Source organism: Rattus norvegicus, chromosome 19 (assembly GCF_036323735.1).
Source record: "Rattus norvegicus strain BN/NHsdMcwi chromosome 19, GRCr8, whole genome shotgun sequence".
NCBI classification, from domain to species: Eukaryota; Metazoa; Chordata; class Mammalia; order Rodentia; family Muridae; genus Rattus; species Rattus norvegicus.
In genome coordinates this window covers 35,657,418-35,684,409 of record NC_086037.1, presented here as the reverse complement: position 1 = coordinate 35,684,409, position 26,992 = coordinate 35,657,418, and the positions used below count along the sequence as shown (strand labels likewise).

Here is a 26,992-nt window from a genome sequence, read left to right as displayed (position 1 = left end):
GCCAGGGGATCAGGCAGATAGCTGTGAAATTGTGTGGTGGGGCAAGACAGTGCAGAGGTTCCTCTATCTTGTGTTCTGATGGAGGCCATTTCAGGTTTAACTAGAATTTTATCTCCCTCATGAAGAATCCCATGGAAGAATTACTTTAGGAACCCAAGCCAGGTTGCCCTAGCTAAGTTATCTTAGCTTCCTTTAAACCGCATGTTTGTGCAGAATCCCCTCCAGTTAACTGCTTATCTTAGCTTCTGTTAAACTGCTTGCTTCTACAAAACTCCCCTGAGCTACAGAGCAAGATGTCAGAATCTGGTTTTGTGCCTTCCAAAATTATGTGTTCTACATACTCAGAACTAAACCAAGGTCCCTACTTATTTGAATGTAGTCCCAGATGGCTAAAATAAAGACTTTCAGTTGGCTATAAGTTGTATCTACATGGTCATCTCTGGTAATATACCCATAACAACTATATTTCCTGGAAATGTCAGACTCTATACCCATGAGGTCTCACCAATATGACTGCTCTAATGTGAGCAAAACAAGGACAAGAATGACACCAATAGACACGTAACATGGTCAGGGGAAATCTCATGGGATATTAACCATACACAAAGAATTTCTCCTGAGAGCAGGAGAAATTGTCTTCCTCAGAGAAGAGCCCACTAATAGGTTATTCAACTCCAATGGTTAGTCTGAAAACATGCTATTAACACAAGATACAGTGAACTGGTTATATTTTTATATTTATATGATATATGTGTATGTAATTTAGGAAAATATTATGAACATATTCACAGCAATTAAAAAAGATGAATTTGAAATAGAGTAATTGGGGAGTATGTGAGAGGGTCTGGGGGAGGAAAGGGGAGAAATGATTCACTATATTATCTTTAATTTTTTAAACCTTAAATAGAGTAATTTGAGGGGAACAAAGAGGAGGCAGAGCTGCCCGGAAGAGGCCTGCTGACCTGTCAACAACCTGCCAGGGGTTGAGCAGGCAACTTCCAGGTTGCCATGCTTATGAGCTGTCAGTCACAAACAAGTGCTGAGGTGGGCTTGACTTTTAGTGATTCAAATTATCTGTGAATCTTACCCACTCCTATAAGGAAATTCTCACCCATACACCTAAAGAACTCGTTGGCTAGCTAATTTAAACTTTGGTAAAATTGTTATTTTGGTCTGTCATTGGTTCCTTCTCTTGGGTGAATAGATATTTGTGTTACATAGCCTCAGGAAAAATCTCACATTACTTGAACTGAGAGACAGTAGAATGCAGGGGAAAGAGGAACTCAGAGATAGGACATGATCTCATGAAGGTAGTTTACATCCTACCTCCACTCTGACCCCTGACCTAGGGACCAGTTACTAAGTCAACGGTGACCTCACAATCACTCTCTTGACTGTCTATCTCTACAGCCAACATCCATTTGCTACCTGCCTCTGTCCTTTGTCATTACATCCAGAGGCACGTCCTGCCTCCGACTCCCACACCAGCCAACCCAGGGATCCAGAGAAACAAACTCTGCTGTAGGGCATAGCTGAGATATCAACATGACACAAGAGATAGAAGACACCGAGAATCTGATGCCCACTGAGAGGAAGTCCTTCTGGAGGACACCTGAGGAGAGACGGATGTCTGACCTTACCCGGGTGCTGGAGTGGCTGGAACGGAGGCAGGGCAAGAAGCGAGCCCTTCAGGTGTGTCTGGTAGAAGAATGTACTGGAAGAGTATGCTAAATTACTAATAAGAGAGTTAGAATTCAACACCCCCAAACAAAGGGGGATCGTTTTTTAAACCCCGGAGTAAGCCAGAGGGCAAGTCCTAGAAGAGAGATGCCTCACCATAATAAGTAGGCTGTCCTGGTTTCCTAACAGCAGTCATCATGATTGGGCTCCTCCTATCCTATCAAAGACAGCATCATAGTCTTTACTAGTGACCATATCTAGAGAATGGCTCCTGATCCTTGAGAAAGATGCTTCTCTATGGAAAATTTACATTCATCTTACGATGAAGCTAACAGATTTCTATCTCAGAGGGAAAGAGAAAGAGGTTGCTCAAATACAAAAGATCTGAAGTAGACACTCTAGAAAGCACTTGAGTCAGAGTCTGGGGGAAGAAGTCTCTTATGTTAGATCAAACTGTGGACATTGCTAATATCTCTCAGATTCAGAAAGTCATGAACATTGGCTTATGGGTTCTCCATGTGAGGACAAGACCCCTTCTACTGATTTTCCTACATTCCTACTATTCCCACATGGAGACTCCTACTAAAATATACCTCCCTCTTCCCCCACCTCAGGGGCTGCTCTCACCAGTCCATTCCTCTTTCTCTGGGACTCTTAGATATCAAATTTGCCTTGGTTTTCCTCAGAGCTTAGGTCCCCTGGGCCCATCATCTATGAAAATGAAGTCAGTCCTACAGAAGGTGGTACCTTCTTTGAAGATACTCAGATGCAACATCTCCCAGGCAGAAAGGATGCTTGGATCCTAGAGCCTACAGTCCCAGAGTTTATCGATGCCTACAGCATGACTAAGAATGGCAGTCACCTTGTAGCTACTCTGTGCTGTCCTGCAACTTCCCTTAGCCAGGCTGTATGGACAAGGGTAATGATTATCCCCAGCTTAAAAACAAGGAAACTAGGTCAACAAAAGTCACAGTGTTAGAAAAGGATGAGGCAATATCTCAAATTCAGATTTAGTCAGTGTGAGCTTTCCCACAGCTCCCTCTGATCTCTCTGCAGTTCCATACTCTGCTTTCAGCAGATGCTCACCTGTTCATTTGATCGCTCCTCTCATACAGCCAGAAGGACCTCTGAGAACCTCCTGTCCCATCATCTGGGGTTGAGGGTGGTGGAGGACTGGTTGCTGGATCTCTTAAAATTCAGTATCAGTCTCGGGAACTCTGTTTTTCAAGGTTAATAGGTCCCCATCTCCTTTCAGAGAGATTATATTCTTGTGCTTCTGCCTCCTTGCCTTGTGTGTGGCTTCAGTATAAATAATTTGAAACCTAGAGAGGAAACAAATTTATATTTAAAACACAAATCTCCATCTATCACCATGTGCCATAGAAGCATTTAGATTTCTGAAGAAGGGTGACAGGTTTTTCATGGGAGGAGACTCTTGGTTCTCCATTCTTCTTCAACTGGGTCACACATGCAACCCTGACTTTGTCCCTAATTAATTGGCTCCCTGTGCACTGTGGCAAGACCTAACAGAAACTTAAGGGAGGGAAGATTTCTTTGGGCCATGGTTCCAGTGAGTTCAGGCCTTCGTAATAGGGTGTGTGCAATGAAGAAGAGCAGTTCTCATTATGACAGCAGGAAGAAGAAAAAGCACCAGAAAGGGAAGGGTAGGATTCTGCCCTTACTACCTACCCCCAGGAACCTAGTGCTCCCAATGGGCCCTACCCCCAACTCTCTTCACCGCTCAGTCATTGTGTTATGAATTCATCAAGAGATGAATCTTGACTGGGTCAGATCCCTCGGCATCTGATTGTCTCTGGAAATATCAGACACACACACACACACACACACACACACACACACACACACACACACACACACAGATGTGCTCTGTCACCCCCTAGGTGACTCTCAGTCCCGTCAAGTTGACAGTCCTGACTGATCAGCACAATTCCCTTCCAGACTCATTATGATGCTGCCGGCCATGGGCACTTGGGCTGATGAGCCCTTGAGATCCAGAATTATCTCGGTCACAGAGGACTTTGAATTCCTGTCATCTGCACATCACTGGGGTCTAAGTCATCACATTCCCAGCAGTCCCCCAAACTTACTGTATAGAACTGAGTATTGCTGTGGGGACACTGGTTCTAGAGTGCCAGAGTGCGCCCTAGGGGAGGAAATACCCTATCCCTTATTCCACCTGCACACCCAGCCTTGGCCCAAACTCTGACTCCTTTGGCCACTAAGCCATACAAAATCATCCTGACATGATCCAGCTGCCCTCCGTGGAAGGTAGCGTTATGACTCCTGGCCTTGAATACTGTGCCCAGTAGTTTTTCTGTCAATTTGAAACAAGCTAGGATCATCTGGGTAGAGGCAACTTCAACTGAGAAAATGACTCCTTCAGACTAGACCATAGGCAAGTACATGGGACATTTTATTGATTGATTGTGGTGGGAGGGCCCAGCTCACCGTGGGCAGTTGTCAGTCCTAGGCACTAGGATTCTGGATGCTCTAAGAAAGCAGGCTGAGCGAGCCAGGGAAATCAAGTCCATTAGCCACATTCCTCCATGGTCTCTACATCAGTTCCTACCTCTGCTTGAGTTTCGGCCCTGACTTCCCTTCATGGTAGACTGTGATCAGGACCTATAAGACAGATAAATGCTCTCCTCCCAAGTTTCTTTCGGCCATGGTGTTTTATTAAAACCATAGAAACCAAACTGAAACAGATAACCCTGGATCTTCTGGTGCCCCTTGCCAGCTCAGCAATCAGATCACTGCCCTCTCAGGGTCTTCATGACACATCCAGAGAGCGGTTATTGTTCATGGATCCTACACTGAACCAGAGAGAGAGCAGGCATTTGCTCAGGGTAGTGCATCCACTACCCAAGTGACTGGGCAGGGTGACCCAGAAATGAAAGCCTGGGCCATCCAACCCTAGGAACCACACGTGGCATACTCTGAAGTCGGTCAGCCTGATCTTTCCCACGATAGTTCAGCATCCTCTCCCCACCTTGATAAGGCTGAACCATCTACTTCCCATGCACTGTTATCCTAAAAGTGCTCTGAGAAGCTCTTTGTCCATTGGAACTTGGAGATTCCCAGAACCCTCCTCTCTGCTCCCACTAGGGAACAGCAAAGCCATCACAGGCCACAGACAACTCACTTCACAAGAGCTTACTCGGGCTGGAGAGATGGCTCAGTGGTTAAGAGCACTGACTGCTCTTCCAGAGGTCCTGAGTTCAAATCCCAGCAACCACATGGTGGCTCACAACCATCTGTAATGGGATCCAGTGCCCTCTTCTGGTGTGTCTGTGGATAGCTAGAGTGTACTCATATAAAAATAAATAAATAAATCTTTTTTTAAAAAAAGCAAAAAAAAAAAAAAAGAGCTTACTCATTCAAGAGCAGAGCTCAGAACCCATCCATATAAAAAGCCAGACATGGTGACCCCCTTAAATCTTAGCACAGGGGACTAGAAGCGAACAGGTTCTGAGGAGTTGCTGGCCAGCCAACCACGTTCAGTGAGAAACTGTCTCAAAATTAAGGTCAACTTCTGTGGCCTCCCACATTTACCAGCATTAGTAAGTATCTGCACACACACGTAAGCACACACACACACACACACACACACACACACACACACACACCACAAACACGCCAAACATATCTGCTAGTGGGAGCAGGGAAGACAGCTCCTGGGGATCCAGGGTCCTTTTGGGGTCTTGTCACAGACACAAGGGATAGATGTCAGGGTGGTCCAGAGGCCAAGGGACAGTGATGAGACAAGAGGCTCTACAGTATTTGTACTAAGACTTGGCTTCCCACTTGCCAGGAAGGTCCTCCTGTTTAGAGACAGTGGGTGGAACCCTCACAGGCTGGCTGGCTGCAGAGCCCTTTATCCTGCCTTTTCAGAAAAAGAAAGAGGAGGCAAAGGGTGCAGAAGAGAAGGGTGCAGACAAAAAAACCACAGGCACCAAGAAGAAGCCAGACAAAGGCAGCCGCAGAGTGACCTTCAACAAGGTAATCACCTCTCCACCTCCCCACAGCTGCTGCCCTACTACGCCGTCTACCACACGACTTATGAAGACCCCAAGATACCTCTCTGCCCCATAGTGACACCCCAAAACAGATGAGTCTTCTGTACACACATACACGCACACAAATCCTCCTTGCAGCTTCACCAACAACCCCTGCCTCCCTAAAGTCCACTTTAAGGGTAAGCGTCTCACATTCCTCCACACACTTCCCTCCACACTCCATGGTGACAGAGCTTGGAGAGCCATGGGAACACTTAGCCCTCTGCCTAGAGGGTATCCCAGACCTGCCTGCAAGCACGGGCTACATTGTACCCCTATGAGACAAGGAGAAATAAAAGTAAAATCTCAAAAAAAAAAAAGAAAGAAAGAAAGGAAGGAAGGAAGGAAGGAAGTGAAAACTCAGTAAGTCAACATGGAGGGCACGTCTGCCCCCTTAAACTCTTCCTGGGCTCAGGACAGGCCCTTGAGCAAGCTGTGGAAACCTCTCAGTTTGGGTCAGAGGACGCTGAGCAAGGCCCTACAAGCGCATAACTTCTCTCCTGCTTTCCAAGAGCTTCCTACGCCCTGTCAGTAAGAAGGACATCATCAGTTCCCGCAAGGGGAGTGAAACTGACACGAAGGGCAAGCGTCTGAGCTTAATCTCTACCTCCTACGGCAGGGACATGAAGAAGTCTGGTAAGGAAAATACATGGGCCCTGGGATACCAGAACTGACCTCCCCTTGTCCACTTTCTAAGAGACAGTGGAAGAGCTGCATCATCTATGCCTATCCAGCCTGTGTCCATAGGAGCCAGAAACCAGCATCTGCAGGGGTCTTAGGGAATCACCCAGGGTGGCATTTGACAATGCGGGCATACTGTGGATAGGAGGGGAATGGTCGTTGGGCTCTACTTATCCTCAGGTATTGCCAGGAATCCAGCACAGTGCGATACATGCTCCTGAACTATTTCAGTGACGATGCCTTCATGACTTCCACATTTCCTGAACTAAACACCATGACATTGTCTACTACAGAAGGTGCCATCCTGGTGACCTGACATCTGTCAGTGGTATGCATTCCCAGAGGAACAGGCCTGGGTTACAGTTCACAGTCCTGCTCCATCACCATAACCAACTCATCTGTATCATACTGGCCATGCTCCCAGCTCTGGGTCTAGGTTAGCCACATAGAAAAGGATAGAGTAACTCTACTTTCTCTGTATTGTGGCTGTGAGGCTGCAGTGATGGGGGGCCTGTAAATCACCAGCCTGGCACAAAGAAATGCCAGTAAAGGGTTGGGAAGCAGATACATCGAGCTTTTGTTGTGCTTAGTCTCATGGGAGACAAGCTTAAGGTGCAAGTGGAATTTCTACTTACCCATGTAGAAGGTTGGTGGGAGCCTAGAGCAGGGGTCACTAAGTTGTTCCCCCTGTGTCCCAAAGGAAATCCTTTCCCCAACTTTCTATTAAGTACACGAAAGCCACGGTGTGCAAATTGGTCTGTCACAGTTCAGTATGACTGAGGATCTCTCTGAGGGCTGCAGTGCTAAAAGCATTGTGGGACACTAGACGTTGCATTGTGGGACATTGTTGATCCTATAGGAGCACATGGGCAGGACACTCATCTAATTCAAAGAAGCTATGCAAATGGACAACCATAGATACCTTGCTTGTGGTAAACAGCCTGTGGTTCTATGTGGCTGATCTTTGCTACTTTGTGGGTACTTCTTTTCCTATCCCCCTGGTTTCTTCCCCTAACACTACATAGGAGAGAAGAAATTGTGTGTGTGTGTGTGTGTGTGTGTGTGTGTGTGTGTGTGTGTGTGTGTGTATGTGTGTGTGTAGAGAGAGAGGGAGAGAGAGAGAGAGAGAGAGAGAGAGAGAGAGAGAGAGCCCTGAATCTTATTTCTTTCTGTTTCTTCTTCCACACAGCTACTAACAAACCACAACCAACCTCCCTCCAAGACCAGCAGTTACCACCTCCTCCACTTCTGGGGTCCGACCATTTGTGGACTCTCTGAAAAGTTCTCAGGATTCCAAATACCACACAATTGCAGACGTTATCTGAGGCTGGCTAAGCTACACTTCTGCTAGAGAATGAGGCAAATCATGGGCAGCTGCTGTGGACAGTCCAAAGCAGCCCCACCTCCGTACACCTGGGGTTAAGCTGAAAGCACGTTCTTAGACTATGTCTGTGCTTTTTAAAGAAATCAAAATCCCAGGATTCTCAAAGTAGCACTACAGTTATGAGATGTTATCTCTCAGGAAAAGTGAGTGAATTGTAATAGAAGCCCTGTTTGCTTTCTTTGAACCTCTTCTAACTGTTCTTATTATATAACGCTATATACATTCTTAATTAGAAATAAAGTCAAGATGGGGCGGAAGCTCCGTACTCCAGCCGAGCTCTGTGGCTCGGCGATCACTGTTACCACCGAGCTGGCCCTGTTGGATTCACGAGCTTCCTTAGATCTTGCTTCCAGCAGAATCCCACCGCTTCCTGAAATCTTGCCGTGGTGATTTCTGCCCAGACTCCTCCCAGGAAATCTTTGTGTGAGAGTAGACTTTCCTGAGACTTCCGGGGGCAGCGAGGGTAAGAATCCACATCACAGAGGTTCGCCGCCAACAAATCAGGCCGATCATGAGACCCCACTCTCATTCTTCAGAGTCCTTTGTCTCCTGGCCCCACAAAGACTTTCTTGGCTGCACTTGGAAGGAGGGAAAGCTTCCTGGGGCTTTCTGAAAGTTTCAGGCTGAGTTTAGAGTTAGACAACCGGAAGCCCTGGGGTTCATCGTTGCCAGCTCTGCTTGCAGGAAGCGGAGAGCAAAAGCCTGCTTCCGGGTCCTTCCTCAGTCAGACTTCTTGGAGGCGCTCCTTCCTTGCCTCCAACTCTCACTCTCCACCCCATGCAGTGCCACTGGCTTTTTACTTAATCTGCTTTTTGTTTCTTCTGTCTCACTCCTCAAGAGTGCTATCAAGATATTTTCCTAAACAAAATGTGTCTCTTCCCTAGCTGAACCTCCTGTCGGTGGAGTGATGGTTTTCACGTCGCTGTACAAGATGTAGCCCTGAAGGCTGACTTTCTCACCACCTAAGGCAGATCTCTTGCTTCTTTTGGTGTGAAACAGCCCGTGGCCACCAGAGGGCAGTAAAGGGTTCCATGCAAACAGAGGAGCAGGTGCTAGGAGGCATTAGAGAAGCACCTGCCCCTGTCCGCACTTGGCATGCAGGACTGAGTCAGGCCGAGCTTAGCCACAGTAAAGACATATTCCTGTGCAGTCTTGCAAGCTACCTCAGAGGAGCAGGCAAGATCTGAACTGGGAGACAAGATGGAGATCAGGCATGGAGCCAGTTACCTGCCTAACTCCCAATGTTACTCAGAACTACACAGGCTCAACAAGCTTTGCCCGCCTCAGAGGACGGTGCAATTGCTGACGCAGAGGGAGAGCGTCTTCTTGGTACCCTCCTCCTTCAACCTACATGGCCTGGTCTGATGCTTCTCCTGTCTTTATGCCTTCGTCTGTTTATCTTCCCTTTTCCTATCCCACTGTTCTCTTAATTCGCACTTATTCCTCCGCTGAGCCAGTCTCTTGCAGTTTCGGCTGCCACATTTACCTTCCTAATTTGTGTGCTTGTGTTTAATGTGGTTTTCTTCACAGCGTTGCCACAGAAAATAATAAACCTCATGCGATGGGTAAATTAGCACAAAGGAATTGAAGATCAGTGAACTGACTGAAAACTAATTCAAAACAATCTTAGAGCTTAATGAACTATAAGGCAGCCACCATCAGAGAAGTATCCCCCAGTAGATGAGAACTGGTACAAAGACCTACGACTGGACAATGTTCCCAAAGAGCCTTGGACCACTCAGTTCACTCCTAAATGGGATGTCTCCATCAAATCCCTCTCCTCGGGGCTCAGGGAGCTTTATGGAAGAGGAGGTGAAAGATTTGAATAGCCAGAGGGGATGGAGGACACCAAGGGAACAAGGCCTTCCCAACATGGCAGGTCCGACACAGAGGCTGTGGTAGCACGCACAGGGCCTGTACAGGTCCAAGCGAGGTGGAGTCTCAATGCAGAAAGGGGAAAGAGGACATAACATGAGGTCCCATCCCTAACCAAGAAGCCATCTCCAATTGACAACCATTTGCAAAAGAAAAAGAAGTTGTCTCCAGTGAAGTCTTACTGGGTACCTAGACCACACTTAGGAGAAAACTTCATGCCAGGAGTAGATTCATCAACACAAAATGAATTCCATGGTGTTCTTGGAGGTCTGTGGTGGTTGTTTATTTCTGGGTTTTGTTTGTTTGTTGTCTTATACTTGTTGCTTTGTCTTGGAATTTGCTGCTCTTTTGCTTTTGTATGTTACGGTTTCTGCTCCTGTGTTTTTATGAGTTCTGTTTGAGTGGTAGTAGCGGTGGTGGTGGTGGCGGTAGCGGTGGTGTGTCTGTGCTCTCACGCGTGCGTGTGCACATGTGTGCACTTCTTATGCATTTTTTTGTTTTTTTTTAAATTCTGGGTTTTCTGTTTATTTGGTTTTGCTTGTTTGATATCTAGAGGGGGCGGGAGCAAGGGAGGGACGAAATGAGGGAGGGGGAGAGAGGGAGAAAGAGAGAGACAGACAGAAAGAGGGGGGAGAGAGAGAAAGAGAGAGAGAGAGAGAGAGAGAGAGAGAGAGAGAGAGAGAGAGAGAACATGGACTTGGATGGGTGTGGAGGATCTGGGATGGGTCTGTGATGAGGGAGAGGAAAACATGATCAGAATCGCGTTTTTAAAAAAAGACAGGAAATCTAAAAGTCTGAAGATCACATTGTCTGAAAGCAGACCTGCAGTGAGCACTCTGACAGCCCAGCCGATCAAACAGAAGATGCCTCAGTTCAAAGACACCTATGATCCAGTGAGGGACAAAATAATTTCAATAAAAAAAGAATAATACACTCATCGTGGCTGTCCAAGAAAGAGAAGAAAGACCAGAGGAAGATCATCTAAGGAATAAGTGAACCAGCATGGTCATGGTGGTGTGCACTTTTAATCCCAAGACTCATCAGGCAGAGGTAGGTGATCTCCGTGAACCTAAGGCTAGCCTAGTCTACAAAGTTTCAGGGTAGTCAAGGCCTGAAGACACCTTGTCTGTGAATGAATGAATGAATGAATGAATGAATGAATGGAAACTTCCATAATTTGGGGAGAGGGGAGAGGAAATCTTCCAGATTCATGAGGCCCCCAAAACATCTATACCAAGACACATTAAATCCCAAGTCTAAGCAAAAAAAAAAAGGCAGAAAAGTGACTTTTCACACAGAGAGAGCTTCCAAAAGACTAAATTTCTCAATGGAAATGCTGTAGATCAGGACACAGGTAATGACATACTCAAAATTTTGAAAGAAGGGACACCTGACACCCTCAAATACTAACCAAGTGAAAGCTGTATTTTAGAAATGGAAGAGACAAGCAGACATGACGGCACACACCTGTGGTCCCAGCGCTCAGGGTCTGAACTTGCAGAGTCACAATTCAAAGCCAGCCTAGACTGCATGGGATCCTGACTCAGAGAAAAGGGGGTGAGGGCAGTCAGTATTTTCTCAAACAGGCAAAACTGGAGGGAGTTCATCTGTATTACAACGAGAAGAGTGTTTCTCAACAGAACTAAGAGGATATGTATTAATGACATACAAACTAATGAATGTCACATTCTCCCTGGTAACTAATTGTAGTCAAACTCAGAATTCTGTGGCGTCATAATGCTTGTAATGTGATAAAATGGCTTTATATAAACCATATTCAAAAGAACACATGTTTTTTAGATTTAATTATGCACACTTTGTGGTGTGTAGTCTGTATGTGGGTGTGTGCACATGAGTAAAGGTACCCGAGGAGGCCAGTGTTAGATCTCCTGGAACTACAGGTACTTCGGAGCCGCCTGATTTTGGGTTCCAGGAACCAACTCAGGTCCTCTGCGAGATGTGCTCTTAGCTACTAGGTATGCCTGTATCCCCAAAATCAAACACCTTAAAAGCTCTAACTATGAGATATATCTAGTAAGGGCAAAAGTTTTTAAATTTTTTTTGTCTTTTATAATTGACTGTATAATATTGGTACGCATTTACACTAATTGTGGAATTTACCAAAATATTTTGCGAGTGCATTGTGAATCATCTGTTTGTTACCTTGTATGCCCTCTAGCAAATTTTCCGAGCTATTTATAATTATGAACTGGGGTTATTACTTTCCCCAAAAGATTAATAATTTAAATATATTTAGAAAAAACTATAACTATACCACTTTGCTTATGAATACACAAGATTAAAATTTTTTTAAATTGTGGGCTTGGAGGTTTATTCAGGGGTAGAGACCTTGCCTAGAACAGGAGGCCAAAATCCAATGCCTAGCGCCACAAATGGAAGCCATTTCTATGCCATCAAGGCTAACTGCTACCAGCTTAAAATAGGATGTGGTAAGTGTCACGTGGTTCGAGTAAGCCTCATGGCAGCCACAGAAGAAAAACTTGTAGTCAATATGCAAGGTGTTAAGAGAAAGGAGTCAAAACACCACTGCAGGACGTCATGCAGTGACAAACGGGAGGACGGGGAAAGAAACCGAAAGCATGCAAGTCATGGGAGACAGCGCAGCAACAGTAAACCCTTGCCTTTAAACAAAGAAGGAAAGTCTCCCCAATCCATTTGTGATGCTGTGACAATGCCGTACACAGGCTAAGAGAAAGGCGTATTTACCTCACTTTGGAGAATACAAGGCTCATGGCTATGCTGGCGGTGGCACCTGCCAAGGACTTTTGTGCTTTATCATAAGTAGTTGACGGTGAAGGGAAGCTAGTGTGTTCAGGAAAGGAAGTGTGGAGAATGGACTCGTTACACAACAATATGCTTTCCCGGCAATATCAGTCAGGCAGCCCCCCAACAACCCACTTTCCCGATACCACCCTATCAAGGATGACGTTTCCAATGTGAATTTGAGGGGCACGTGCAAACTATAGCATTCGCTAATCCAAATAGAAGAGCTGGAAAGCTTAAAAATCTAGCTATGCTGACCGCAGAGACACGTTTGAACTTTTAAAAACACATGTGGGCTGAAAATAAAGGGCCAGAAGAAAGATTCTCTGTGTAAATGGGGAAGGCAGGAGTTGGCTGTACTGGCATCAGGTGAGATAGACCATGAAGGTTACTGTACATCAGTGAGGAGGTCAACTCATCAGAAGACCCAACAGTTGTAAATATCTATGCATCCAACCTTGGGTCGCCCGAATGGATAAAACAAATGTTAACGGCACTGAAAGCAGAAATAAATAGCAAGACAATAATAGTAGAGGACTCAATAACTGAGAGAGGGGAAATGATACATCAACCGGACAGAAAATCAATCGGGGAAACAGCAGATTGGAAAAACGACCAGTGGACCTAACAGATACACACAGAACGTCCGTCTGTCTGACAGCAGCCGCTGTGCATGCTTCTCGAGAAGGATGGGCACTCTCCAGGAGAGAGCACACATCAGGCCTCAGATTCATGACAATGTCTTCCCTGCATTCAACCAGACTCAAAGGAAAATGGCCAGTGGTGAACAGTCAGGGTAGCCCAGAAGTCCAAAGGTACTGGAGCTGTGAGAGGGGAAGCCCTACATGCTGGAGCAGAGGGTGGCCTGGGACTGCATTCATGATGTCCATGACTACAGGAGGTGCCCTACAGAAATAGAAAATTGCAAGTAAATAAAAATAATAATAAAAACCCTAAGCTCATGCTAACAGAACAAAATAAATAATAAAGATATTATTGTGTAGACTCTCAGACAATAAAATGGCCAATGAAACTGACAGTTGATGTTTCAACGAGGTGGCCAATTGATAAATCTCTAGCCAGACAGAAAAGAAAAATGACTTTGTAAATAAAAATGTCTACATTGCAGAAGCCGCAGGAGGGCAAAGGATAGAAGGCACTGTTAGAATTGACTGCATAGCGATGAGTCACTATCTGAAGGAAAGCCAACCCTAGAAAAACGAAACCTGTCAAAATGGAATCATAAAGAATCAAACCAATAGAAGGAGATTAAATCAAAATCAAAAACCCATCAATTAAAAGCCCCGGACCTGATGGCTTCACGGGGAGCCCCATCAAATGTTTAGATGAGAGTCAACACCAATCCTTCTCGAGCTTTTCTAAACATCGGAGGTCAGAGAATATTCCCAAGCCTATTTACAAGGGACCCCCATTTCCTGATACCAACGTTAGATTAAAAAGACTGCAGGAAAAAGAACCTCACAGGCCAGTACCCGTGGTAGCAGCTGAATCTAGCTAAGTCTAGCACCACACCAGAATGACTGTACCACAATGACCAAGCACAAGCCACCCCTGACATGAAAAGGATGCTCAACCCAGGAAAATCCACACACAGAGTGTGCTGCACGAGCAGAAATCAGGTCAGAAGTTTTTGTCTGGATTCAACATCGGTTCACGGGCTCAATAAACCCTAGGAAATTCACCTCAGCAGAGCAGAGACCACACATGACAAGCCTACAGCTGACGTCACACTCACTGTGAAACCCTGAGATGAAGGACTAGGCAAGGGTGGCCACTAGCCCTTGACACTGGATGCCCTGGCCAGAGCAATTAGGAGAGAAAAAGAAATACGAGAGACCAAGACTAGAGAGGAAGAAATAAAGTCATTTGTTTTTAGATGCCATAGCCACAAAGCTTTAAAGACTTCAAAAACAAACAAGACACAACAGAATTCATGAGCAAATTAAAGTTAAACAGATTAAAATTGATTTTATTTCTCTTTTCCTGGCAGGCATTCATCACGCACGGCAATTCACGTATTCACAAATACTCAGCTGTCTCGTGTATTTTGGCCTCATTAACCCTTTCCTTGCTTTCCCCAGATGCTTCCACACTTAATTTCACTCTTATTTAAACATAAATAAACTTATGTGTGCGCACACACATACACACAATTTAGCATCCACATGAGAGAAAACGCTTGTATTTATTAGCCTGGCTTACTTCAACAAACATATTTATTGCCATTTCTTAACAAGAAAATTTTTATGATTTTATTTTCATGTATGTGTGTGCGTGTGTGTCTATGTGTGTGTCTGTGTGTCTGTATGTGTGTGTGTGTGGTGTGCTTGTATGCCTAAATGTGTGTGGTGCCTAGAGAAGCCAAAAGAGACCATGAGACCCCCTGGAGTTGGTGTTATTGGCAGTTGTAAGTTGTGTGTGCTGGGAACCTGACTGTAAGAACCCTTATCCACTGAGCCATCTCCCCAGGCCCTGATAAAGAAGTTTCCAAGACTAACATTTATACTGGCATCCAAACAATAAAATATTTAGATGGTAAGAGACAGATGCTTTGAAAACCAGAGGACAGTGCTGAAGCCACAGATGAATGACAAGGGACCTTGGCTCACAGATTGGAAAACATGCTCTCAGATTTTCTACATTATCCAACATGGCCTATAAGATCTGTCAAAATTCCCATTGGATTTTTCACAAAGAAATAGTAAGAAAGAAGAAAAAAGTCAGAAGAACCAGATTTCCGGATCTCAAACTATTCTCTAAAGCTGTAGTAACCAAAGCAATGTGACAAACAGGTTAAAAACAGAGACGTCAAAACAATAGGACACAGCCTAGGAACAATCCCACACGTACAGTCAGTGACGAGGGAGCCAAGAACGTACAAGAGAGAATGATCCATGCAGTGAATGGCACTGGGAAAATGGACAAACATACACAAAGGAATGCACCCCGTGACTCAAAATCCTCAAAACTCAAAAGCAAAGAATTCAGTAGGTTGAAGATTAAACTGTGAGATCTGAAACTTATCAAACTTCTGTAATTAAACACAGGGAGAAACGCTTTAACACTGGTCTTGGCAACGACTTTATGATCACACGTGCACACACACACACACACACACACACACACACACACACAGTTAATAAATTGGAGATATAAACCAAAGGACCGTGTTAAAAGGCATCTGTGCAGCAAACTGAATCTGCAAAAGTAAATAACACCAGGAGGGAGGGAGTGTTAGCAACCTGTCTGTCAGGGGAGAGTTGATATCTGCTGTGCTTTAGAGATAAAGTGGCCCCTAAAGACTTGTGTGGTGAAGGCTTGATCCCAGCTGTTGGAGCCGGACATCAGAGGTCCTGAGACCTCCTTTGCTCTCCAGGGATGCTCCAACCCAGGCTCCATTGACCACAGGCCCAGAAACAGTGGAACCAGCTGACCATAGACTGCCTGAAGCCATTCACCAAAAGTTAAATTCGTTCTCTGTTAATTTCCTCAGGGATGTACACAGTGCCAAAAGACTAAATAAATCCACACATGCAGTGAACTCATGGGCAACAGCAGGAGCCCAAACGTTTTTAAATATAGGTAAATAATTGGCAAACAATGTTTTCTCAAAGATGATACACAGATAAAAGTCAAGCCCATAAGAGCAGGCTCAGAACCGTTAGTCATAAGGGAAGGGAAGCCAAATTCACCAAGAATATCACCTCATTCCTATCAAGAGCTGTGATAGCTGTTATTGGTTGTCAATGTGACGATGTCCAGAATAAACTAAAATCGAAATGACTGGGAAGACGTGCCAGCTTTTTTCTTCAATCGTTTGAAGTTGGAAGACCCACTTCTAGTCTGGATCTTTGAGGTGAGAAGATATACTTTTAATCCAGATCTTTTGGGGTGGAAAGATCCACCTTTAATCTGGGTCACACCTCCTGGTCACAGCCTATATAAAGGACACAGAAGAAGGAAGCTTTTAACCTTTGCCTGTTTGCTCTCAATTTTGCTAGCAAGTTCATTCCTTCATCAGCATTAGAGACTACTTCCTCAGGATTTTGAAGTATATTGAAAACCAACTGAGACATCCAGCTTCATGGACTGAATTATTAGATTATTGAACCTTCCATGGGTAGACAACCATTGTTGGATTAGCTAGACCACAGCCTGTAAGCCATTCTAGTAAATCATAAATATATATATATACATTATATATATATACACATACATATATATGTGTGTGTATGTATGTGTGTATATATATGTGTGTGTGTATGTATATATATATGTTTGTGTAATATATATGCCTACATGCCTATATCATGCATGTGTCTATATTTTATTGCATATGTTTATAATATATTTTAATATTTATTGTGTGCATATTTCTGTATTATATACTATATTCATACATTAAAATATATAAAGGAGTCAGTGTAGTTAGCAGTGTAGTTAAGATCTAATACAATGTATTCATAGTGTGGTTAACAGTGTAGTTGAGATCTAGTACAATTTATTCATAGTCAGTGTAACTAGAGGTGTAGTTGAGATCTAATACAATGTATTCATAGTCAGTGTAACTAGAGGTGTAGTTGAGATCTAATACAATATATTTATAGTCAATGTAACTAGAGGTGTAGTTGAGATCTAATACAATGTATTTAAAGTCAGTGTAGTTAGCAGCCCCGCATGACCTGCTTGAGCTTGTTACACTATTGCCCAAGACAGTCTTACACACTTCAAACTTTCTAAGAGAATTGAGCTTAACCAGCAGCTACACAGAGTGTAAGTATGCTGTTGGATGCGTTAACATGATGGCCTTAGTTGTATTCCAATTCACAAGTACATCAAATTATCATCGTATGAACTTTAAATACAAGCAAGATTATCTGTCAATTATATCTCAACAAAGCAATACAAAGTACGCTGCGTTAAATGAGCACATTGGTATTGCTGGTGTGGCTGGGTCTACAAACTGCTGTTTCGGGTATCTGTTTCTCTCCAGTTCTATCCCTGCCTTCTCCCTTTACTTCTACCCCTGTGGGTGATTTTGTTCCTGTCTCCTCTTTCTTGGTTTGTCATCTATAACCCTGTCACGCTGTCCTGAGCCTGCACCTCACTTCTCACAGTCCTCTTCTCTTCCTGCCCCCATAAGGGACCTATGAGAAGACATTTCCATGCCTTGCCCCATCATGTTGTGTTGCCAGTACCATAACTCTCCCATGTGAAAAGTTCACAGTGCATTGTTGGGATTACACACACACACACACACACACACACACACACACACACACACACACGTTTACCTGCATTCCAAGTGTTCTTCATTCCTTTGCATAGATCCAGAATTTTGCCTGGAGTCATCTCCCTTCCCTTAGCTTTTCTTTTAACAGCTCTGAAAAAGAGTGTAAGATCTTGCAGCCTTTGTGCATCCAAAAAGGTCTTTGTGTGGTCCTGGCTGTGGGGATGGGGGGTCTTTCTTGTCCCAGGTCTCTACCAGCCCCTCCCCTGCTGAATTCGGAGTTGCCAGTGGGAATCTGGAAGCTGGCTGGCCTCTGAATCCTGGAACACCTCATCCCTAGGCATTCTTTCAAGGTCTTCCTTTAAGAGGTTGCCCAGTGGTGACCCTCAGTGTCATTTGCTTAATACACTTGTGTTTGAGGTTTGTGGAGTTCCTTGGTTTCTGCATTTTATCAGTTTTGCCCAGTTTTAACCATTATTTTATATTCTTATTCTCCTACTCTCTTCTCCGTCTTCCAGACACCCTAACCACACATGAAGTTCCTCAGGTCTCTAGTTTCATCTTTCAGCCTTCTCTCTCTCCATGAGTCATTTTGTATCATCTCTGAGGCTACGCCCCCAAACCTCTTGTCTTGGTCTGCAACGCCCAGTCTGGTGTTGCTCCCATAGAGACTCATTTCAAACACTCTTATCTGCAACTTCAATTTGAGTCACTTTGAATCTTCTGTGCCCCCACCCCCTTGCTTGCTCATGTCTTGGTGAGCATAACGGTACATTTAAATAGACATTTCTAGACTTCGGGGTGTGGCTTAACCAGTAGGGGGCTGGCCTAACATCCACAGAGTCTTGTATTCAATCCTCAGAACCACCACATAGAACCAAGCATGATGGAACACACATGTAATCCCAGGATTTGAGAGCTGGAGGCAGGAAGATATGAAATCTAAGGCTATCCTCTACATAGCAGCAAGACCATCCTAGACTACATGAGACTCCCTCTCCCAAATATAGGTACATTCTTGCACTAAGCTGCCATTTCTACTGCTATGCCTCATCCTTTCCTGCACTGGTTGATCAACACTGAGCTAAGAAGCTTTTCAACCATCTGCAACAGGCTAGAGAGACATCTCCTGTTGCTGCCTGGTTTTCCATACATGGTCCACACTTACTCAACTTGGGGGAGCTCTCCCTGTATTAACCTGAATAGATGTTCCTGCTGCAACCTGAACAATCATGGAGCATACATCTTTTCTTCTCAACGCCTTGTGCCTCCTGTTATTCAAAGTCTGAATGCTGTGGTCTCTCACAATGTCCAGGTTTATTTTTGGCTGAAAGTAAATCTCCCATTGACTTTTCCAGAAGAGAACCCTGTTTAAAATAAAACAGCAAGCCACTGAGTGATTTAAAAAGGGAACTACAAGGTTGGGTTTGAATTTTAGAATGGTCGCCCTGGATAGAAGTCAGAGAAAGCTCCTTGAAAAACGTGAAACATACTCCATGACCAAGATCGTGGTGAAGTCCAAATACCAGTAACAAGAGGCTTCTAGCAGCCACCCTCCTTGGGCGCACCTATATGGACTCTGCAGCTCTCAAGGTCAAGGGTGTCCATTCTAATGGGAAAGGCTAAGAATGACAGCCGTACATACACACCCTTTGTCAACACGAATAGTCACTCAAGTCCCAGATGTGGCCCAGTAAAAGTCTAACTTTTCTGCTCAGTTATATTCCAGAAGTGGGGATAATTTTCCCCCAAAACAATGGTCAGGAAAGGCTTCAGGGAAAGGCATCTGGGTTCACACCATAGGCTCGCCATGAATTAGAAATGGGGTCTCCGGTGCATGACCTTTAGTTTGCTCTCTAGCTAAATGTATATGATAATGGTTGCGAAACTAGAGTGACCCCCTCCACCCCCCAAAGAAAGCCCTTGGATTGCTGTAACCTTTAATAGTGTTGCTGTTCTCTAGGTGCATCTGGATCCAGAAGAGCCTCAGAGATCACAGGAAAGTATATGTTGTTGCTCTGAAATCCCTGATTTTCAGAGGGACACCGTGACAGGTGCCCCCTTCCTGGAACATAGCACCAACCCCACCATGCCCAAGCAGAAACGGCTGAGGCCACCCAACCCAGCCACCTTGTCAGGGACCAGCCACAGGCCAGAACACCAGATGAGGCATGAAGTGTTTGTTCTAAGGCTCCTTTGTATCCAGCTAAGTTGTCACTCTCTGTTCAATCCACAGAGAGTCTGGACCCATGGGATATAGGGCTAGCCTGGAAAGATTCCTGGATGTTTTAAAACATGAACACTCACAAGGAAGCTTATGAGGAGAATCTCATGAGGAGAAAAGAGTCAACCTGGTGGTCGAGCAACTTTTGATGCTCAAAGCCGCTTTAGGTGACACAAAAAAAGTCCACAACTTATAAGCCCCACCCCCACCAAACACACCATCATTGCATCAGGGTGACTAGTATCTGCGAGTTTGGAAATGCACGGCCATAGGCATCTGTCTGCAGGAAATGCCGCAGAAGAAAGCAATTCTATCAGTAAGGAAAGAGTGGATTTCAGAGTCAAAATTCAGAGGCATCCTTAAAACTGAATGATTAAAAAAAATAAATGGAAGCAGAGGCTAAGGTGGAGATAAAAACAAGGGAATGCAAATAAGCTGAGGTAGCCCAGACTAGGAAGAAGCTGAGATAGCTACTCTTTTTTTTTTTTTTTTGGTTCTTTTTTTCGGAGCTGGGGACCGAACCCAGGGCCTTGCGCTTCCTAGGCAAGCGCTCTACTACTGAGCTAAATCCCCAACCCCGAGATAGCTACTCTTAAAGATTAAAGGGTCAGTAAGACCCTTCTACAACCACAAGCAAAAATGCAACTGAGTAGAGACCACAGAAGGAATCCAAGAGAACCTTTCAGTCAGTCAGTCAGAGGCTTCAGCCGTGCAGTATAGAGACGCTGTAGGCTCACATCTAAACAGTGTAAATCTTAAATTGTGTGTCAACATCACCTGTATAGTTCGCCAGAACAAAAGAAAAAAAGCTTTCACTTAGAAGCATAAGATATAATTTTGTTTATTTTTAAATGTTTAATTTGTCATATGTATATACACACGTATTTGAGTGTGGTTTTTTGCACGTGTGAACAGTGTCTTCAGAGGCTGTAAGGTGTCAGATACCTGGAGCTAGAATCACAGATGGTTGTGAGTCACCGGACATTGGGTGTTCTGCAAAAGTAATACAGAATTTTAAACGGGGAGACATCTCTTCAGCTTCCTAAAACATAAGGATTTTAGAGAGATCTATCTTGTCCTAAAATAATCATGAGAAGTAAAAGATACTCTTCAACTTAAAAAAAGAGACTAAGAAACGCATAACAAAATTACCCACATATCAATAACTAATCATACAAGTAAGCCTATTTGACTCCAACCCCTCTCTACACAGAGAAACCGACACAAAGAACAAAGTACAGAATTAATGGCTCTTGCCTACATAAAGCAAACAATAAGAGTGGTAACTTGGATTTTTATACCGTAGTAAGTACCAAAAGAATCACTATGTAAGAGAGAGAGTAAATCCTAGGTGAGATTAGTAAGATAGATAGATAGATAGATAGATAGATAGATAGATAGATAGATAGATAGATAGATAGATAGATAGATAGATAGCAGGGAAGCCAAATACAATGCTTCCTGGAAAAGCAAGTTTGACTAACAGGAAGGTGTCATGAAACAAGAAAACATAAGGAAAAATCCACGTGCTCAGACCGAGAGCACTTGCATGCTTTAAGCCTTTTGCATCTCCGCTGTTATAAAGAGTGCAGCCATATGAAAGCGGGTTGGTGTTGGCCTGTGAAGGACAGATAGCCCACTGCCGCTCTAGCATTGCAGATCATGTAAACCCGGACACCTTGGCATTCACTTAACAAAGCGTTATAACTCTACCATAACATTATGCCAGAAAGCACTACGACAAGCTCACAGTCATACAGATGCGAGGAATGCTAAAAATACATTGCAAATATACCTAACCTGTGACAATACATCAAACACCCCAGTGTCAGAAGTAAACACTAGCACTCCATGACTGAGCAGGCCACATTTGGTGGGTGAGGGACCCTGAATAGTCAGTACTCACAGCCACCAACTAAGGGAGAAGTCGCACACTGGTATCATTAGACAAAAGAAGCCATTTGTAAAACCAAGAGATCTTATTAACAAAAATTAGAAAATAAATGAAACTGGCCAATCTCATTGGAAATGATGGGACACCAAAGTCACTTTAATTTAAGCCTAGACCAGGGCTGGAAAGATGGCTCAGTGGTTAAGAGCACTGACCGCTCTTCCAGAGGTCCTGAGTTCAATTCCCAGCAACCACATGGTGGCTCACAACCATCTGTAATGAGATCTGGTGCCCTCTTCTGGTGTGTCTGAGGACAGCGACAGTGTAGTTATATATAATAAATAAACCTTAAAAAAAAAAAATCTAGACCAAAACGGGTATGGCTTCAGCCTGCCACCCTTACCGTTTAGACGGTCAAGTGCATTGTGCCAAGAATAATATGTAGTTTTTATAAACTGGGAGGAAGATACTTTCATTCCTCCAAACTATTTGCAAAACTCAAGGCATTCTAACTGATGACATATTTTTGAAGTGATAGACTTTGCTCTGCACCAATCACGGCAAGTAGACATGGAATGAGTAGACAGTGTGCCCTTTGGTAATTCTGCAAAATATGGAGAGCAGTAGTTCTTAACTTTCCTGATACCAGGCAACCCTTTAATACAGTTCCTCATGTTGCAATGACCTCCCCAACTATAAAATTATTTTCATTGCTACTTCATAACTAATTTTGCTGCAGTTGTGAATCATAATGAAGGACATTCGCTATGCAACCCCTATGAAAGGGGTGGTTCAACCAGCTCAACTCTTCTCTCTTCTGATTTCTTCTTCTGGGTTAATTCCTGTTAGATAACCATCCTCTGGGGGAGGGAAGACAGAAAAGATTCAAAGAAAGGGGCAGAAGGAAGTCGAGCAGGAAGGCAGTTGGGAAGGGTGTGAGAAGGGATGCTGGGCTAAAGTCAAGTGCAGCCCTGCAGGAGATCTTGCCGAGACCATCCCCTGTGAAGGGTCCATTCTTTTAGCTCCACCGTGCTCATTACCACCACCCTTCCCCACCCAAGTCTCACCTCTCCTGTGATCTAACTTCCTGGGGGGCATCTTCTAATTTCAGACATAGACATCAAGGATGTCATAGCCCTAGAAACCAACAGTCGGGTAAGTTCTTTCCGAAGACAAAGCACTATAGATCCCGCATTTCAGGACAGTATGTTTGGCAGCCGGAGGGCAGGCCTCCTGAGAGAATGGTCAAGCAAGGCTCCTGACAACAACTATGAACGCAAGCTGAAGAGCCTCATGGAGAAGGGCCTCGAGCCCAAGATGGAGAGCGCCAAGATGCTGAAGCCAGAGGAGGTGCTGAGCTGCCGGTGAGGAGCACTGGGGTGTACGGGCTGGCCCAAGACAGCAGTGTGTGAATGTGTGCCTGAACATGGAGAGGGCAGACCTAGGTCAGTGGGCTCTGGACACGTGCCCAGACATGGAGGGGGCCAGCCCAGCCTTACCTGGCTCCCCAGCAGTCTTTCCTGCCAGAGGCTATGAGTAACGTATTTACTCCTATTCAAATTCCCCTGGTGGACAGCCAGGTGGGGGCTGACATTTTGGGCTTTGCCTCTGGAAATTCGCACTTCCCGTTTGCTTCACGGCAGAAGCTCTAGAGATTCGTCGGAAGGACAATGCAGGTTGTCCGTGGCCTTCTGCTCACAAAGAAAACTGCCCTGAGTTCCTTTACTCTGGTGAGCTTGGAGAACTTCGTCCACATTGGTTACTCTTCTGTTGCTATGCAAACACCACTACCAAGGCAACTTAGATGAGAAGGAGATTCTTTGGGTGTTTAGCTCCAGAGGGATAGTTCCCTAGTGGCAGGGAAGAACATTGGCGAGCTCAGAAGCAGCAGGCCTGTCAGCAGAAACGAGAAGCTGGGAGCTCATGTCTTCAAACTCAAGCAAACTAGAAGTAGGGTGAGACTTTCTCAGAGCACCCCCCCATCCCCTGAATAATGCACTTCCTCTACTGAGACCACTCCCTCCTCGACCTCCCCAAACTGTGCCATCAACTGGAGCACCCAGGAGTCAAACAGCAGATCCTACGGTGGACATTTCTCACAGCGTCACTGTCCCCCGTGGCCTGAGGTGTTTGGGGGTTAGATTCCCAAGACAACCATAAGCTGTCAACTTACCCTCTTCTTGCCTCACTGCCGGAATGGAACCCGGGGCCTTGCAGGAGCCAGGCAATGTCCCACCACTGAGCCACAAGCCCCACCTACCTCTTGACTCTTCTCCATCCATACCTCATAGCCAGTTCTCTACTCTGAAAACACTCCAGGCCAATGGCATCCTTACCTGCCAGGCGAAGTTTAAAACCCTTAGCGGAGGAGTCAAGGCAACAGGATAACAGGGTCACTCTCACCAAGCTGGCAGCAATGTAACCATCTTAGGTGAAAGTTGCCCTCAGGGCCTAGAAACCAACCAGTGCTACCCCATTGCTCCTGGAGACTCAGAGAAGCGGCGGGAATGGCAATGAGAAGCAACACCCTTAGAAGAACAAGAAACCGTATTGCTCTAAGCGTGCCTGGTTCCATAATGGAGGCTTCTTTCCCACTGACAGCAGGAGCATGGAGACAGATGACATCCGTGATGTCACTGGGAAGGCATGTAAGACCAGGGTGAAGATGGTGCAGTGGGGTCTTAAGAAGCCACATGTGAAAGTGCTGGTCACCCCACCACCCTGGCAGACTGTCCTGGGAGGGGAGGACTAGAGCCATAAGCAAAGGCAGTTCAGAGCCCAAGAGGTCCCAGGCACAGGCATGGCACTGGCACAGGCACAGGCACAGGCATGGCACAGGCACAGGCAAAGGCACAGGCATGGCACGGGCACAGGCACAGGCACAGGGACAGGCATGGCACAGACACAGGCACAGGCACAGGCACAGGCATGGCACGGGCACAGGCACAGGCAAAGGCACAGGCACAGGCACAGGCATAGCAGAAAGCCAGATGAGAGCAATACAGCTCCCCCTTGTCACCCAGAACCAGCCAGCAGGTGGCTAGTAGCATCCACCCTCTATGGAGGCTGGGGCCAAGAAGTCAGCAGAGTAACATACTCCTAGCACTCAGGAGCTGAGGCAGGAGGATTTTGTGCTTGAGGTCACCTAAGCTACAGAATGAGATCCTGTCCCGATATAACTAGATAAATGAAGTAATTAAATATAAAGTTGGCCCCAAGGTCAAGGTTGGCAGTGGAATAAGGAACTCTGTCTGGACCCCAAAGCACAGATGGGATCAATTTCACTCTTCAGCAGAAGGCAGGATTACAAGGCTTTAGAAAACACTTTAAATCAATGGCCTCATTGTTTAACTGTGTGTGTATTAAGGAAGGGCATGCATGCCTGCTCCTGAAACTCTGTGTGTACACACTCAAGGGCCTCCAGCCTCGGCTCAGATTCACTGCCTGCAAGCAGTGTGCAAGACGCCACGATCCACCCTCTCACACATTCCCCACGCCACGTTAGCCACGTCCTCTTCCCTCCTGACGCCATTCTAACAGAATCTTCCAAACAGGGTGGCCATTCTGTACCTGGCTGTCGCTCTGAATGGATCACCCCATTTCCCAGATGAACACCTGTCTTTCCATAGCTTAGCTTCTCTTGACTTCCAGGGACTTTGAGCTGAGTGTCACGGCTGAATCGATGAAAGTTAGCCTGTCTTCTTTGGTAATAGCCAGGGTGATGCCTGGCAGGTTGATTTCCAAGAGTTACAGCACCAGGAGCCCCTATCTCCTCTGCCATCCTCAGGGTACTACTCTTCAGGGACACACACACAGAGGAGCCAGGCCAAGGTCTCTTGCCTGGCCTCCTGCTTAAAGCCAACCCCTTTGCCTCACCTAGTTCTTTTGTTTCTTTGCTTGTTTTGGTTTTTTGTTTATTTCTGGTTTGTTTTTGTTTTTGAGACCAGGTCTCCCTGTGTAGCACTGAGTGTCCTGGAATTTACTATGTAGACCAGGCTAGCCTCAAACTCACAGAGATCTGCCTGTCTCTGCTTTCCAGGATGTTGGGATTAAAGGTGCAGGCTCCTACACCAATCCCTTTTGAGTGAAAGTTGGGTCCTATAGCTCCTTGTCACCTCTCCCTACCTTCTCTTGAAGGTACCTGCGTTTGTCCAAGAACAACATCAAGACCTTGATCAAGCTGTGCAAGGATGCGGGGATGGATGTGGACATCCACCCTCACATGGTGGAGGCCGAGATAGATGCAAAGAAGATATTCGGACATCGATTAAGTGTAGCACTCTAGCTGCACTGCCCACTGGAGAATCATCTCATGAAGGCTGAGCACCCTGCTAGCTAGTTTCTGTAGACCATACCAAGCGAATAAGTCAAATGCATCACCACTAGCTGATGTCAGCTCTGTCCTCAGCTTTACTTTGCATCAACTGGGTTGTAACTGGGAAGAGAGCTCCCTTAGAGGAACCTTGCAGGGCATTCGCCTGTATTCCAATGCAGGTGGAAGCAGGGGGATGGAGGGTTCAAGTTCAGTGCCAGCTTGGGACTCCATGACACCCTGTCTAAAACACCAAAGTGGGGAGAGGGAGTACAAAGTTTTTGTTAATTCTTAGTAGAGAATTCTTCTTGAGCAAGAAAATGGGGCTTCAAGTCCCTAGGAGAAGTTGAGCAGCTGTCTGGAGACACCTATCACTGCCCTCTGAAGGACATCGGCGTATGGAGAACTGGCCCTCGTGTATAGGCCTGAGGTTGGTGGCTGAAGTTCCTCTCTTGCAAGAACTGACTTCATGATAACTGCTCTTGCTGTCCCAGTCCCCTGCTGCCCTAACTGTGCTTAGGGTCGATTTGCTATACAGCTCACTGACACGACTCCTTAGTTAACCTGCAAATGATCCCTTCCTTTGATGAACACTTTCTCCAAGAAACCAGAGGAGTTGTCTCTTCTTCCCCTCATGGGAACTCTAGCCAGAGGCTTACAGGCCCGATCTCTGTCCTGCCTCTCCCTCCTCTCACCTCCTCAGGTATGAGAGGCTGGCCCTTGCCACTGCAGATGCTGGACTATGACAATTCAGGTTGTATTATTTATCCTTTGCCTACCAAGTGTGTTTCATGGCTTTCTGGGTTCTTCTTGGAGTCCACTAAGACCCCAGGT

General features: G+C 45.4%; 1 protein-coding gene and 1 long non-coding RNA gene across 5 annotated transcripts in view; one reads left to right on the top strand and one right to left on the bottom strand.

The window, feature by feature from the left end:
• The window catches only part of LOC102551322 (uncharacterized), a 43,480-nt gene extending 39,893 nt beyond the window's left edge, over nt 1-3,587 (bottom strand). The window contains exons 1-2 of the long non-coding RNA XR_005497074.2: nt 3,370-3,587; nt 2,767-3,002 (exon numbers count right to left, since the gene is read on the bottom strand). This is a non-coding gene — a long non-coding RNA (uncharacterized LOC102551322). The remainder of the gene's footprint in view (nt 1-2,766; nt 3,003-3,369) is intronic.
• On the top strand, nt 1,391-26,765 carry C19h16orf78 (similar to human chromosome 16 open reading frame 78). 4 transcript variants are annotated; one of them, XM_039098307.2, is made up of 6 exons: nt 1,391-1,692; nt 5,593-5,700; nt 6,269-6,392; nt 19,695-19,730; nt 22,958-23,001; nt 25,984-26,765. In XM_039098307.2, the coding sequence occupies exons 1-6, from the start codon at nt 1,546-1,548 to the stop codon at nt 26,167-26,169; spliced, it is 645 nt and encodes a 214-aa protein (XP_038954235.1). In that variant the 5' UTR covers nt 1,391-1,545; the 3' UTR covers nt 26,170-26,765. The 4 variants fall into 4 exon arrangements, with proteins under 4 accessions (XP_038954235.1, XP_006255384.1, XP_063134921.1 ...); XM_006255322.5 differs by having other exon boundaries at nt 22,958-23,210; XM_063278851.1 differs by lacking the exons at nt 19,695-19,730; nt 22,958-23,001; nt 25,984-26,765 and adding an exon at nt 6,618-6,765 and having other exon boundaries at nt 1,392-1,692.
• Nucleotides 26,766-26,992: the final 227 nt, after the last annotated feature.

What these genes read in the sequence shown, in the direction of transcription:
- C19h16orf78 (XM_006255322.5), top strand. Translation starts at nt 1,546, where the DNA reads ATGACACAAGAGATAGAAGACACCGAGAATCTGATGCCCACTGAGAGG. An exon ending in GCAGAGTGACCTTCAACAAG is followed by an intron (nt 5,701 to 6,268) that starts GTAATCACCTCT and finishes CTGCTTTCCAAG; the next exon opens with AGCTTCCTACGCCCTGTCAG. An exon ending in GAGGAGGTGCTGAGCTGCCG is followed by an intron (nt 23,211 to 25,983) that starts GTGAGGAGCACT and finishes CTTCTCTTGAAG; the next exon opens with GTACCTGCGTTTGTCCAAGA.